The sequence below is a fragment of the Populus trichocarpa genome, chromosome 4 (genome assembly GCF_000002775.5).
Source record: "Populus trichocarpa isolate Nisqually-1 chromosome 4, P.trichocarpa_v4.1, whole genome shotgun sequence".
Lineage (NCBI taxonomy): Eukaryota > Viridiplantae > Streptophyta > Magnoliopsida > Malpighiales > Salicaceae > Populus > Populus trichocarpa.
In genome coordinates this window covers 23,255,552-23,268,100 of record NC_037288.2, presented here as the reverse complement: position 1 = coordinate 23,268,100, position 12,549 = coordinate 23,255,552, and the positions used below count along the sequence as shown (strand labels likewise).

The following is a 12,549-nucleotide window of genomic DNA, read 5'->3' as shown; positions in this document are numbered from 1 at the left end:
TTAACTTGCCGGGTCTGTTCAGGTCTTACGACTTTGGTCGTGTTTTTTTCTTAAATTGCATGCATTGTTGGAGCCATATTGTTTGTCAATGTTTTTTGATGAGGTAATTTGATTTTGATGTCTATTTATTTGTAAATAAGGAATTTTCTTTAACCATTATAACATTCAACCTGTGTAATAATTTTGTTGAGACATTGTGTTAAGAAAATATAATCATCTTCAGTTGCATTATTTCTGTTGTATTTAACTGAGAATGATATCTAATTGGATGCTCGTGAACTTAAAGTGCTTAATTTAAATCCTATTTTTTTTTTATATATAACCATTGGATCCTAATGTTAGTAGGTATTAACAAATTGGATTGTTTTTTTAAGCTAGGACGTATTTAATATTACACGTACAATCCCAGCCTATACATTTAGAATATGTTTGGGAATGCGGTGCAAATCGCGCTTCTAAAAAATTTCAATTTTTTTTTCTAAATTTAATATGTTTTAAATCGTTTTGATGCGTTAATGTTAAAAATAATTTTTAAAAAAATAAAAAAACATCATTGATATGTATTTCAGCACGAAAAGTTATTTGAAAAGCAACCGCAACCATACTGTCAAATATTCTCAAACTAAATAATATGATTTGCTATTTATTGATTGAAATGAATTAAACTATATATATATATATATATATATTATCTACATTTTGCTTCAATTTAAATTCTTAATTCTTGTTGATTTATCTAAAAAAAATTTACATAATTTATCACAAGAATTCAATTAAAAATAAAAAGGGTAAAAACATTTTATAATTAAGCTTTCGTAGTATTATAAAATTTTAGCATTAATTCTAGTAGCAAACTGGTCCTCCGAAGATAAAAAGCGAAAAAATAGAGGCTTTTATGCAAACAATTGAATGCTTTCACTCCGTGAAGTTAAGGTTATAAATTGAAAGAATTAATTAATTATTTTTAAAAAAATTAAAATAATATTATTTTAATAAAAAATTTCATAAATTTAAAATTAATTTAATTTAATTGATTAATGAGTTAACTCAATTTGTTTTTTTTAATGGTATCAGCTATTTTGTTTTTTTATTTATCCTGGCCGTGAGGCGGTGCGGGATTTACAACTGAAAAAAGCAAAGATATATCGATAGTCGTCAAGTACTCCTCTCTAGGTTCGTGCCTGTGTTTTCTTTCTCAGTCAAAATATTCTCTCGCTCTCTCTCAATCAAAATAATAAAAACGAAACCCTAATAAGAAATAAAATCAAATTGAAATAACAAAAAATAAAAATGCAAGGAGAAGAAGTAAGCATAGAGGAGCTCGCTTCTAATCTCTCCACTTACAAAGAACAGCTTCACCAGGTACCTTTTTTATTGTTTCTTTATTTTCGAGATTATTGTGAATTGGTTCCTCGAATTAGGGATTTCTTTTTTGTTTCATTTGTCAATTTGGGGTTAGTTAAGAGTAATTTTGAGGTTTAAATCATATTTTAGGTTATTATTCTCTTGGAAGTTTGATTGAATTTTGGGATTTTTTTTTGCATTTAATCTTGGATTGTAATGAATTTTTATATCGAATTAAGGTTTTTGTTTCCTCTTTTTTTCTTTCTTTCTTTTTTATGGAATTAAGGGTTTCTCTTGGTTAGTATTATACTCTTGATGCCTTTTTATGGTTCTGATTTCAATGTTGATTATTATTACCCTAAGTGATAGCCGGATTGAATTTCAAACTCATGTGATGTAACAGTTATAAAATAACAGGGGTTTGCGCTGTAGATAAAGAGATGGGTTTTCTTTTCATGATTTATATTGGTTATATAGCTTAATTTCTGATGATATACGTGTATATCCCTTAATAAATGCCCGCTTCTTATTATGATCATGTGATTAGGCGGTTTTGATAGTGTCAAGAAGTGTTGTGTTTTAGTGGACTTTTTGCCATCACAATCTAATATAAAAGACGAGTAATCTGTATCATAGAATTATAATTTTCTGTTTGGACATTTGCTGTATTATCTGCTAAGTCAGCACTAGTGTTTTTCTCTTGGTTTGTCTCCATGTGTTGCTGCATGTTATGACCTCTCTTGTGCTTGTGGACCAGGTCAGACAGCTTTTGGTTGATGATCCTGGAAACTCTGAATATGTAGACATGGAGAAGGAGCTTATTGAGGTGATCTTTTCTTATGATTGCTTGTTTGTAGTTGGTTCTCTCTTTTCTTGCAGGTTTTCCTTGGAAATGATTGCACAATGTTTATATGGTTTTATCTTCCCATTTTGCGTTGTGTACTGTAGTTACGGTTTGTATAGTTGTCTTGAGGAAATGGACACCTTTTTCTCTGTCACTGTGGGTCACAAACCAGTTGATGGTGTTAATATTTAGGTGTCTAGGTGGGTGTTACTATTTGAGCGTCTAGGTTTTTGATGCAGTTGCCTTTCTTTCTTTGTCTTTACCGCATCTCTCTTGAAGGAATCAACATGTTGCTAAAAACAAGCAACAGTTATTAGCAGCTAATGGTTCTCGAGGAGATTTGTTTTCATTTCAGTGTTAAAAAGGTGAGGTGGTTTTTGTGCTAACTCTAGTTCAGACACTCCGGAAATTGGAACTGTGTGGAGTTAAAATATTGGAGCTCTTTCTAAAAGCTTAGAACTTCATCAAGATGCCCATCACTTCTATCTTGGTTCATTTGCAGGTGTGCTATGTGTCGTGATGGCCAGCCTGCTTCCCTTCGTCACCTGATTTGTGATGTTCACACTGAGATATTAAGTTTGAATTTTAATGAAGATAGCCATTTATGTATTGTGATGTTATATATTTCTTTTGTATATTATTAGACTAGGCTAACATAGTCAAGATGCAGGTCATTGCTCTGACAGAAGAACTCCTTGAAACTGCAAAGCAGAATGAGATTTCTGGATCACATCTTGGAACAGGAGCTAGCGCATCTCCTGGTTACGCTGAACCTCAGGTGAATAGAACAGTAAATTACACTTCTTTGCTTTCATTTTGCATTTGTTGGGAAGCTTGTTCTATGCTTTCATGCAGGGAGGCTGTGCTTTAGAATGGAGGAAAAAAAGTATATATAAATACCATATTTAAGTATTACACAGTTACAGATATCTTACAGATATATGTGAGGCATTGACACAACTCCTCCTTTTCCCCTAAACAGGAGGCTGATCAACATGAGAAGTTCCCCATCGGTTCAAAAGTTCAAGCTGTATGGAGTGAAGATGGGGAATGGTATGTGATAAGCTCAAAGAGATTCCAAAAATTATCATTCTGCTTTATTTTGTATTTTTCATTTGTTTTGTCTTTTATCTTTGCTGTGTTTGATTAGTTAAATGGTCAGGTATGATGCAACGGTTGAGGATCTTACTCCTAATGGATATTATGTAACCTTTGATGGATGGGGAAACAGGGAAGAGGTATGGTTTCTGTGGCCCCATTTTCAAAATTTTCAAATTCATCATCATCATCATCATCATCATCATGGCTATAACTTTGTGCATGCATATCCTTCTGATCTAGGCTTGTAGCCATATTGCATCTATCTTTACTGTCAAATCTTGAAAAGTTGTAGAATATTCACTTGTTTTTTCTTTCTTCTTAACTATTTTCTGGTAGTTATTTTGAACAAAAGCAACCGTCTCACTATTCTGTCATAACAGTGGGCTTATTTCATACTATTACATGGATTGTTTTCTCTTTGCTATGTATTACTTACTCATTCTTGTGCCTTGCTTGCCTCATCCTACGCATTCAATTATGATGTCTCTCTCTTTTTTTTCTTAATTGGATTGTGGATCGTGACTGACTGTTGCTAAACCCAGGTGGACCCTGACAATGTAAGGCCAGTTGAATTCAATGCCTTACTGGAAGCAGAAAAAGTAGCTGAAGCTACAAAACAAGCTATCAAAAGAAAGATTGCCCAAGCGGCATCTGTTGACTTTCAATCACGAACTTTACCAGCAAAGCTTCGGATAGAACCTGACGACTCAGAGGATGTGGTAAGTAGTGCTTACATATACTACTTTTACAATGCATGCATGTTACTGGTGTCTGTAGCAATAAAATGACATTGATTAATCTCATTTTTCTCATTCTGAAATCTTAGTTGCTTTCCGTATTGGTTAGTTTCATTTAAAAATGAATGAGGATACCTGGTTCTGGCTTGGCTGGATTCAAAATGTTACCTATGTCTGGGCCACCTGTAAATACTTTCTATCTCTAATTTGAGCCTTCAAGGATTAGCTTTTCTGCAACTTGCTCTTTCGTGTGTAACATGTGTTGGTGTATTGATAGTTTTTTCCTAAGCAAAATGGTTTATATGACATTTCTCTATCTCTTATTCCTCTTCCACCTCAAAGTTTTTGCTATTTTATTACTTTTCCTCCACAAGCGTTTTGATTTAATTTTTGTTTTTTCTACAGAAAGCTGCCAAGCGTAAGAAGATACATTCTTTCAAGTCAAAGATGCGTTTTGAGCAACTTGAAGTCGCACAGAATAAGCGACAGAATGCATGGCAGCAGTTCCAGACAACTAAAGGCAAGACTAAGAAGGTAAATACTTGCAAAATGGAGAACGCACATGTTTGTAGTAATTTGATACTTGGGAAACTGCAAGCTACATAAAAGGGCACTCTTTCCCCATTCCATTAAACCCCCACTTCCCTCTCCCAATGGGATTGAACCTCTGGATTTTCAAGGTTGAATTCTAAATTCTTATCATCAGGTTCTTCCCTGGGGGACTAAACATCACAAAAGTAACTTTTAGAATTCGCCTTTCTACTATACCATCTGCACTTATAAGATGCCCTTTTCGTTTATTCTTTCAGGTTGGTTTCTTCTCAGGGCGCAAGAGAGAGAGCATTTTCAAATCTCCTGATGATCCCAATGGCAAGGTTGGTGTGACTGGAAGTGGGAAGGGCTTGACAGAGTTCCAGAAGAGGGAAAAGCACTTGCATCTCAAGGATGGAAGCGTTGAGATCGATGATTAGATTAGAGTTACATCACATTAGATGCTACAGTTACATTGTTTTTTTTTTTTTTTCCTACCTTGTAACCTTACTCTATAGGCTTTTGCACAAACTGATCCAGTGGCCAAGATACTGGACTGCTGCTTAGGCAATGTACTGCCGAGGAGTCTCGATGATGTGGTGAGCTTGTTAGTATCTGTGCTTGTAGGTCTTGCTTTTAGAAAACCTCTTCTACGGATTTATTTTTCGCCGATTAGGTGGGTGCCTGCTCTTTCATTTTCTTCCTCTTGCAAGTATCTGTCGTTCTTGAGAACCTTTTCAATTGGGTGCAGAAAACGAAAAGAAGAATCATTTATAACTCGTCAGCTGCCGAATGCAAAAATAGAAAAGCATATACATTTTCTTAGTTGATTCGGCTGGTTGTTGGAGGAAGATTAGGGTTTGTTTTTTAAAATGTTTTTGAAGTTGCTTTTTTGTGTGAAAGAATTAAATTTGATGTTATTTTGTGTGTTTTTTTTTTTAAATTTTAATGTGTAAATATAAAAATTTTAAAAAATTATATATAAAATAAAATATTATTTTAATATATTTTTAATTGTAAAGTATTTTTGCAAGCATTATGAACGCATTACATTGCCTTTTTTAAAAAAAAACAATAATTACAAGGCTAATATCATGATTGAGTGGATATTAAAATTTCAATTTAAAAAAAAAGAGTTGAAAAATGTCCCTTTAATTTAGGTTAATTTTTTTTTTATTTTTTTCAATATATTAATTGACGTGTCCAAATTCTCGAATGCTTCAAGAGAAAGTTAAAAGCTAAACTTCTGTATCTTTGGATTTGATTGGGTTTTGAACAATTTACGTACCAATCATTTTAGTGATAAAAATTGTTTTTCTTTTTAAGTTTATTGGTTCATAAAATATAAAATAGAAAAAGGAAGAGCCTAATTGAAACTCGCCCCAGATAAGAAGTACCAGTTTGTAATTTACCAAAAAAACCATGATTTCTGCTAGAGTCACATAACTAAAAACAAATTATATTTTATATCAATTTTACTACTAAATTATTTTAATTTCTCAATTAAATATTTCTATTAAAATCAATTAAAAAACATTCAAGTCCTTACAAAATGATGTCATTTCGTATAGAAAATAGTATAATTTAGTTAAAAATATGAATGCAAAGCTTTAAAAATTAAAAAAACTTTTTAATTGAAACTTTATGAGTTTTTATGAGTTTAATGATAGCATTGATATTGAAAATTATTTAGTGATAATATTGAGAATACCTATATAGCTAGGTGATATTATTAAGATTTTTTTTAAAATACTAAGTTCAAGATTTTTTATCAATTGACATAGATTTTAAATAAAAACAGGGATTTTTTTTTTAAATAAATGAAAATTTATGATTATGAATAATAATGAATATTCACGGATCGAGTTTTGTATTATTCATATCTAAACATGAACCTATAAAAAGAATTCAAACTCAATCCGAACATGTATGAATTTTTTATACCTTAATCTGTCTTGATCTATTTTTAGATATTTATCAGATATTTATAACTCGAACTGAACCAGAACTCCAAATTCGAATGGTATAATTTAGAACCATCTTGTATATAATTAACTTATCATATATGTAATTTTTTAAAATTTTAAGGTTATCTAAGGCCAAACAAACTAATATCTATACCCAACCTAAAACATGATATTTTGCCATCAAGCTTTACTCGAGATTGATTGGGTTTAATAATTTCCTACTGTTTGAGTCGGTTTACCACCCGTATTCTTGTCTCGGAGTTTGAGCGTAAGATTGACACAAAAAAAAACCTACTTGGTGACAAAATTGATTCTAGGAAAATAGTTTGGGGGTATGTTTTGAGGTTTGCTCACTAATAAACGAAACCGAACAGGTCGAAGACTTGAAGCTGGGAAGAGTTGTGTTGGGTTGGAAGGAAGAAAAGGAAGGAGAAGGCCAAATCCAAAAAGAAATGCTAGCACCCAAACAAGTAGCAAAATCTTCAAGGGTTTTCCTCTCTTCCCTTTTTCTCTTCAACTTAAAGAACAACAACCCTCTTATCTCCACCACATCCCCATCTCTGTACTGTTGCTTTTACTATGATTACTCAACAGCTGTAGCTGCTGCTGCTGCAGCAGCAGCAGCAAGAGGAGGAGGCACTCGTGATAGAGTTACAAGTGCAAAGGACATAGCCACATCCTTCAAAGAATGGTTCAAGAAAGGAAACAACGAGTTGTTGAATCGAATTTTTGTCACAATTCAGAAACATGGTGAAGACAAAGAAGCTCTTGGGCTTGCTCTTTCGCAATTGCGTCTTCCTTTGAATGAGTCATTTGTGTTGGATGTGCTTGCTTATGGTAAAAATAGAAACGAGATTTATTCTTGTGTTAAATTCTTTGATTGGGCTGGTCATAAAGGCGGTTTCTTTCATACTCGTGTTACTTTTCATGCTTTTTTTAAGATCTTGACAGAATCAAAAGGGATGAGTGTGATGCTTGATTTCTTAGAGGTTTGTAAAGGGACAGGAGATGTTTATGTTCATCATAATATGAGATTCCAGACCGTTTTGGTTATGGGTTATGCTGTTGCGGGCAAGCCTGATGTTGCACTCCAAATGCTTGGTAGAATGCGCTTTCAAGGTCTTGATTTGGATACTTTCTCTTATCATGTGCTTCTCAATTCTTTGATTGAAGGGTTTTTTTTTGAGGGTTTTGAGGCTATCTTTAAACAGATTTCGTTGAGGGGTTTTGAGGGTGTGGTGACCCGGGTTTTGAAGATGAAGTATTTATGTAAGCAGAAATTGTTGGATGAGGCGGAGGCGTATTTTCGTGGGCTGGTCAATGAGGGTAAGGTTGACAAGTGTAGAAGAGGTGAAATGTTTGGATATGCACATGCTTTGAGTGTTCTTGTTGATGGGTTTTGTCAAAATGGTTTGTTTGTCAAGGCCGGGGAGTTGATTGAGGAAATTAGCAAGTTGGAGTTGGTGCCAATGGAGTCTGCTTATGGGCTTTGGTTGAAGAACCTTGTCCATGCTGGAGAGATCGATGCAGCTTTCAAGTTCATGAAGAGCAAGAAGTCCTTAGAAGGGTATGTTCCAGACATTTTTTGGTGTAATTCATTGCTTTTCAGGCTTTTGAAGGATAACCGTCTTGAGGATGCTTGTGATTTGCTGATTGAGATGAAGGAGAATCAGATATCTGCTAACACCGTCACCATGAACGCTGCATTGTGTTTCTTTTGCAAAGTTGGAATGGTAGAGGTTGCACACAAGTTGTACAAGTCGAAGTTGGAGTTTGGATTCTCGCCTAATACCATGGCGTATAATTATCTTATCAATTCTCTATGTGGAGTAGGGTCCTCTGGTGAAGCTTATTCTCTACTGAAGAATTCTATTAAACAAGGTTATTTCCCTAGTACAAGAGCATTTTCTGTACTTGCTGATGCTTTGTGTAGACAAGGGAAGCTTGACATGGTGATGGAATTGGTTCTTCTTGCTCTATCAAAGAATTTTAGGCTCAGTGATTCCACATACGAAAGAGTCATATCAGCATTGTGCAGGGCTGGGAGGTTTGAAGATGGTTATGTGATGCATGGGGAATTTAACAGAAGGAATAGAGTTGCTACAGTAGCTACTTACAGGCAGTTGATTCATGGTTTTAGCAAGTCCAATAGGGGACATGTTGCTTCTAGGCTTCTTATTGAAATGCAGGATAAGGGTCACCAGCCAACTCGGAAAATGTTCAGAGCTGTCTTTCGCTGTCTATGTGATATGGAAAATCCAGAAATGCATTTCTTCAAATTGCTGGAGATGCAATTGTACCGTCACAAATTCAACACTAAGGTTTATAACTTCTTCATTGATGAAGCTGGGCGTAGCAAGAAACCTGAACTAGCCAGAGAAGTATTTGAGATGATGCAGAGAAATGGAATCGAGCCCAACGTTGGCTCACATGTTTTTATCTTGAAGGCTTTTCTGAGGAATGGAAGAATTTCTGATGCTCTAAATTTCCTTAAAGCAACGCATGATAGCAAGATGGATGAAAAGCTGTACCGTGCCATGGTTGTTGGGCTCTGTGAAGTCAAAAGAACCGATCTTGCTCTGGATTTTCTGAAGGCAATGCAGAGTAAGGAATTGGTTCCAAGCATGGAATGCTACGAGGCTGTTGTAAGGTTGCTTTGCTCAACCAAAAACTATGATATGGTGGTAAAAATTATTAATGACTTGAAGAAATGCCAGCGTAAGCTAACATCCCTTATTGGTAATGTACTTCTGTTGCATTCCCTGAAGAGTAATGAGCTATATGAGTCTTGGGTTCGATCAAGAGATGTGCAGAATGATACATCTTCTGATCTTTCAAACCTTGGACTCCTAATTAGTGCATTTTCTGGTCATCTTGAAGTGAGCCTCGAATACTTGGAAGGACTGATTGAACAGTGCTTCCCCCCTGACATCTACACTTGCAACATGTTGTTGAGGATGCTATGCATGAGGGATTTGGACCGTGCTCAGAAGTACTTCAATAGACTACGTGACAAAGGATTTGAACCTAATCGATGGACTTTTGACATCATGGCACATGGCCATTTTAAGCATGGAAGACAAGTACAGGGTAGGCTGTGGGTGGATGAGATGTCGAGGAAGGGGTTTGATCCAACTTAAAGTACCCTACAACTCTTTCCCCGGTAATTGCTACTTTTTGCTTAACCATTCACAGAGTTCTACAAAAAAATTTCCAGATGAAAATAAGACGCCTGAAATTGATTAATTACATGGAATATCTCATTAACCTCATGTAAATTATGATTATTATTAAAAATTGTTATCATTCCCTTCTCTTTTTATGTCTCATGGTTTTGGAAATCAATTACAAGAAAAGAAATAATGCAATTTTATTATTGTTACCATTCATCATGGCCTTAGATAAAGAATGATATAGGACTGTCTCGAAGTTAGATTGTATATTTGGTGATCACAATGAGTGGGCAAGGTTTTAAAATATCGAGAGAAAATGGGTTTTTTTTTCTTTTTTCTTTTTTGCGTAAGGTAGAAGGGGTTGATTTGGGGGCTTTTCTGGTGTTTGTATAGTAACTGCTAACCATCCAAAGGGGTTGATTTATACATTATTTTAAACCTGGTAGTTTTGCTAGCGCCCTAGACGAGTCTCATGTGCATCAAAGTGAACCTAAAAGTATACGAGTTTTGAATTAGAATGGAGGTTGCAACTGTTTCTGATCCAAATAGATTTTATTTTCTGAACTAGTAGAATTCCACTATACACAGATGGGATAGATGGCAATGACTGGCAGTCAAGTTGAAGGGATGCTAAATTACACATTCAATATATAGTATCTTGTTTTCATGCTCGACATATATAATTCCTTACAACAAGTAATATATATTTGCACCTGCAATTCTGGATGATAAATCATATACATACATACATATATATATATATATATATATATATATATATATATATATATATGTATGAATGTATATGTATATGTATGTATGTATAAACTTTCTTCGCAACTGCGTGTTGCTCGTTTTACGCTGTCTTACCAGGGAAATGCGTATCCTAAGCTTTCAAAGGCAGCATTTGATTGAGCAAATGTCTCTCCTAGTCAAAAAGCTTCTTCTTTTTTTTTTTCTCAGATACCTGAACTGGTATGGTCCTCAGTTAACGCAGCAGAGTTGAGTCCTTTACAAAGCAACAAACAGTTGCAATTTGGCAGAGGTCCAAAATGGACTTCTTCTGTTCTTCTTCTGCAACAAGATGCCTTGCTGATAATATAATACCAAGGAATGGCTGCGAAGACTGCATGATTGAATGATTAAACAGGTGACGTTTAATTTTATAAGTGAAATGGAAGGTTAATTGGGTGCCATTTAATCAACAGCACAAGCATAGATAGGAATATTGAAAATCAAAATATATTTATATGATAATATATCAATAAAATATGGGGTTAATTTGAATTAATTCTTTTGATTTCTTCATCGTGTATTTTTTTAAATGGGCTAAAAAAATAAGACCAAAATGCTTCATTTGTATTGAAGCTAGAATTTAGTGACTGTGTTAAAACTTTGGCTTGTAAACACATAAGTACTGAATGCATTGAGATTAGGTTCATAATTATTAGAAGAAGTTTTTTCCCGGAGGAATAGCAAATTCCTTTTTTTTTTTTTATCTTTCAAAGGAGTATCCATGAATTGTTGTAATGTAATGGATCTTACCCTTATCAGATTTCCCTGCTCTGGCATTAATTTCAGTCTAAAATCTTCTCTCAGGTTCGTTTGGTGTTGATTGTCTTTACCACTAGTTATATGGAGCCTCGTTTTAGGACATTGAATACATGTATTATTAATTATTAACAAAAAAAAAAAAAAAACTAAAAGAGATTGGTTTTTACTGTAAATCATTTCATTTCGTTTCTCAACATGCAATGCAATTTGCAGATTAGGATCTCGTAGAATGAAACTTGATTTCTATTTAAGCATGCTGTGCTTGGATGGGAATGGAAATGGGGATATCTTCTCTGTTTATGCTAGAACTGCAAAGGAAATTTGATAATCTTGATGGTTTAACATCTCCAGTTTCTTGAAAGTTGAAAGTACATTGTGTATGCATATTTGTGATTTTGTTCTATCTACTGAAGAAACTTTATGACAACCAAATTTAGATATAAAAGTTTTGTAACATGTTCTGTTTGCTTTTAGTGGATTTAGAGTTTTTATGTCAATAACTATGATAAAGTTATCCATACATAACTTAAAATGTCTAGTTTTGATTGAGTTAGGATTTAGCAAGTAATAAGAAATATAATTTGTAAGTTTGACTAATATGATCATTCTTGAATTTGCTTAGGATGTTGGAGGCCAATAAGACAACCTAACACTTGTAATAACAGAAAAGAACTCATGGCTAGCAATCTTTACCTTGAATCTTGAATTTGAAATTCAAAGCTACCCATGATATTGAAAATGATGAGTTCAATAAACCTATTAAGTCAGTTGTATAACTAATAAAGCCACAATATGAATGATCAAAGTGATTACAAATTGATTTTGAGTTTCATTTCGAGAGTTTTGACTCCTATTTACTCCTTTTATAGTAGACTTTATGTAATTGCATCAATCACATTTTATTTTAGATTTTGTTTGTTGAGCCATCATGAGCACATTAAAGTAATGTCAAATGGTTTACCACCTCTTACTTATAGTACTCTGCTTTTATATGTTAAAATTTGAATGTTTGGTTGTCTTAGAAATCAAGAACAACCATTCTTTTTCTCATCTGGTCAAGGCTTGATAACCACTGTATAATTCTATGGATTACATGGTATATTGTTTTCCTATTATAATCTTCTCTTTATCATTTATCATTGAAAATTTATGTTGGCTGTTCATTTAAATAAAAGTAAATGAGCTTGCTAGTCCCTTTAAAGATACTAGTAACTATGATAAGTATACTAAGAAATGGAACTAGAATTTCTTCAATGACATTTCAATTTCAATTAACAACATTAAAAGTAAACTAAGTT

At 33.8% G+C, this 12,549-nt stretch overlaps 2 protein-coding genes across 6 annotated transcripts; both read left to right on the top strand.

The window, feature by feature from the left end:
• Positions 1-1,108: 1,108 nt before the first annotated feature.
• LOC18098370 (uncharacterized) lies at positions 1,109-5,256 on the top strand. The gene is made up of 8 exons (XM_006385029.3): positions 1,109-1,362; positions 2,102-2,170; positions 2,859-2,966; positions 3,171-3,241; positions 3,351-3,426; positions 3,832-4,008; positions 4,432-4,560; positions 4,836-5,256. The coding sequence occupies exons 1-8, from the start codon at positions 1,291-1,293 to the stop codon at positions 4,995-4,997; spliced, it is 864 nt and encodes a 287-aa protein (XP_006385091.1). The 5' UTR covers positions 1,109-1,290; the 3' UTR covers positions 4,998-5,256.
• Positions 5,257-6,748: 1,492 nt separating this feature from the next.
• On the top strand, positions 6,749-11,403 carry LOC18098369 (pentatricopeptide repeat-containing protein At1g71210, mitochondrial). Of its 5 annotated transcripts, none has more exons than XR_008059090.1 (3): positions 6,749-9,687; positions 10,661-10,847; positions 11,297-11,403. XR_008059090.1 is itself a non-coding variant. In XM_024600166.2 (2 exons), exon 1 carries the CDS (start codon positions 6,977-6,979, stop codon positions 9,662-9,664), a length of 2,688 nt encoding a protein of 895 aa, XP_024455934.2. In that variant the 5' UTR covers positions 6,749-6,976; the 3' UTR covers positions 9,665-9,687; positions 10,661-11,295. The 5 variants fall into 5 exon arrangements, 3 of the variants coding, with proteins under 3 accessions (XP_024455934.2, XP_052308454.1, XP_052308455.1); XR_008059089.1 differs by lacking the exon at positions 11,297-11,403 and adding an exon at positions 10,879-11,295; XM_024600166.2 differs by lacking the exon at positions 11,297-11,403 and having other exon boundaries at positions 10,661-11,295.
• Positions 11,404-12,549: the final 1,146 nt, after the last annotated feature.

What these genes read in the sequence shown, in the direction of transcription:
- LOC18098370 (XM_006385029.3), top strand. Translation starts at nt 1,291, where the DNA reads ATGCAAGGAGAAGAAGTAAGCATAGAGGAGCTCGCTTCTAATCTCTCC. An exon ending in TGGAGTGAAGATGGGGAATG is followed by an intron (nt 3,242 to 3,350) that starts GTATGTGATAAG and finishes TTAAATGGTCAG; the next exon opens with GTATGATGCAACGGTTGAGG. An exon ending in CTAAAGGCAAGACTAAGAAG is followed by an intron (nt 4,561 to 4,835) that starts GTAAATACTTGC and finishes TTATTCTTTCAG; the next exon opens with GTTGGTTTCTTCTCAGGGCG.
- LOC18098369 (XM_024600166.2), top strand. Translation starts at nt 6,977, where the DNA reads ATGCTAGCACCCAAACAAGTAGCAAAATCTTCAAGGGTTTTCCTCTCT.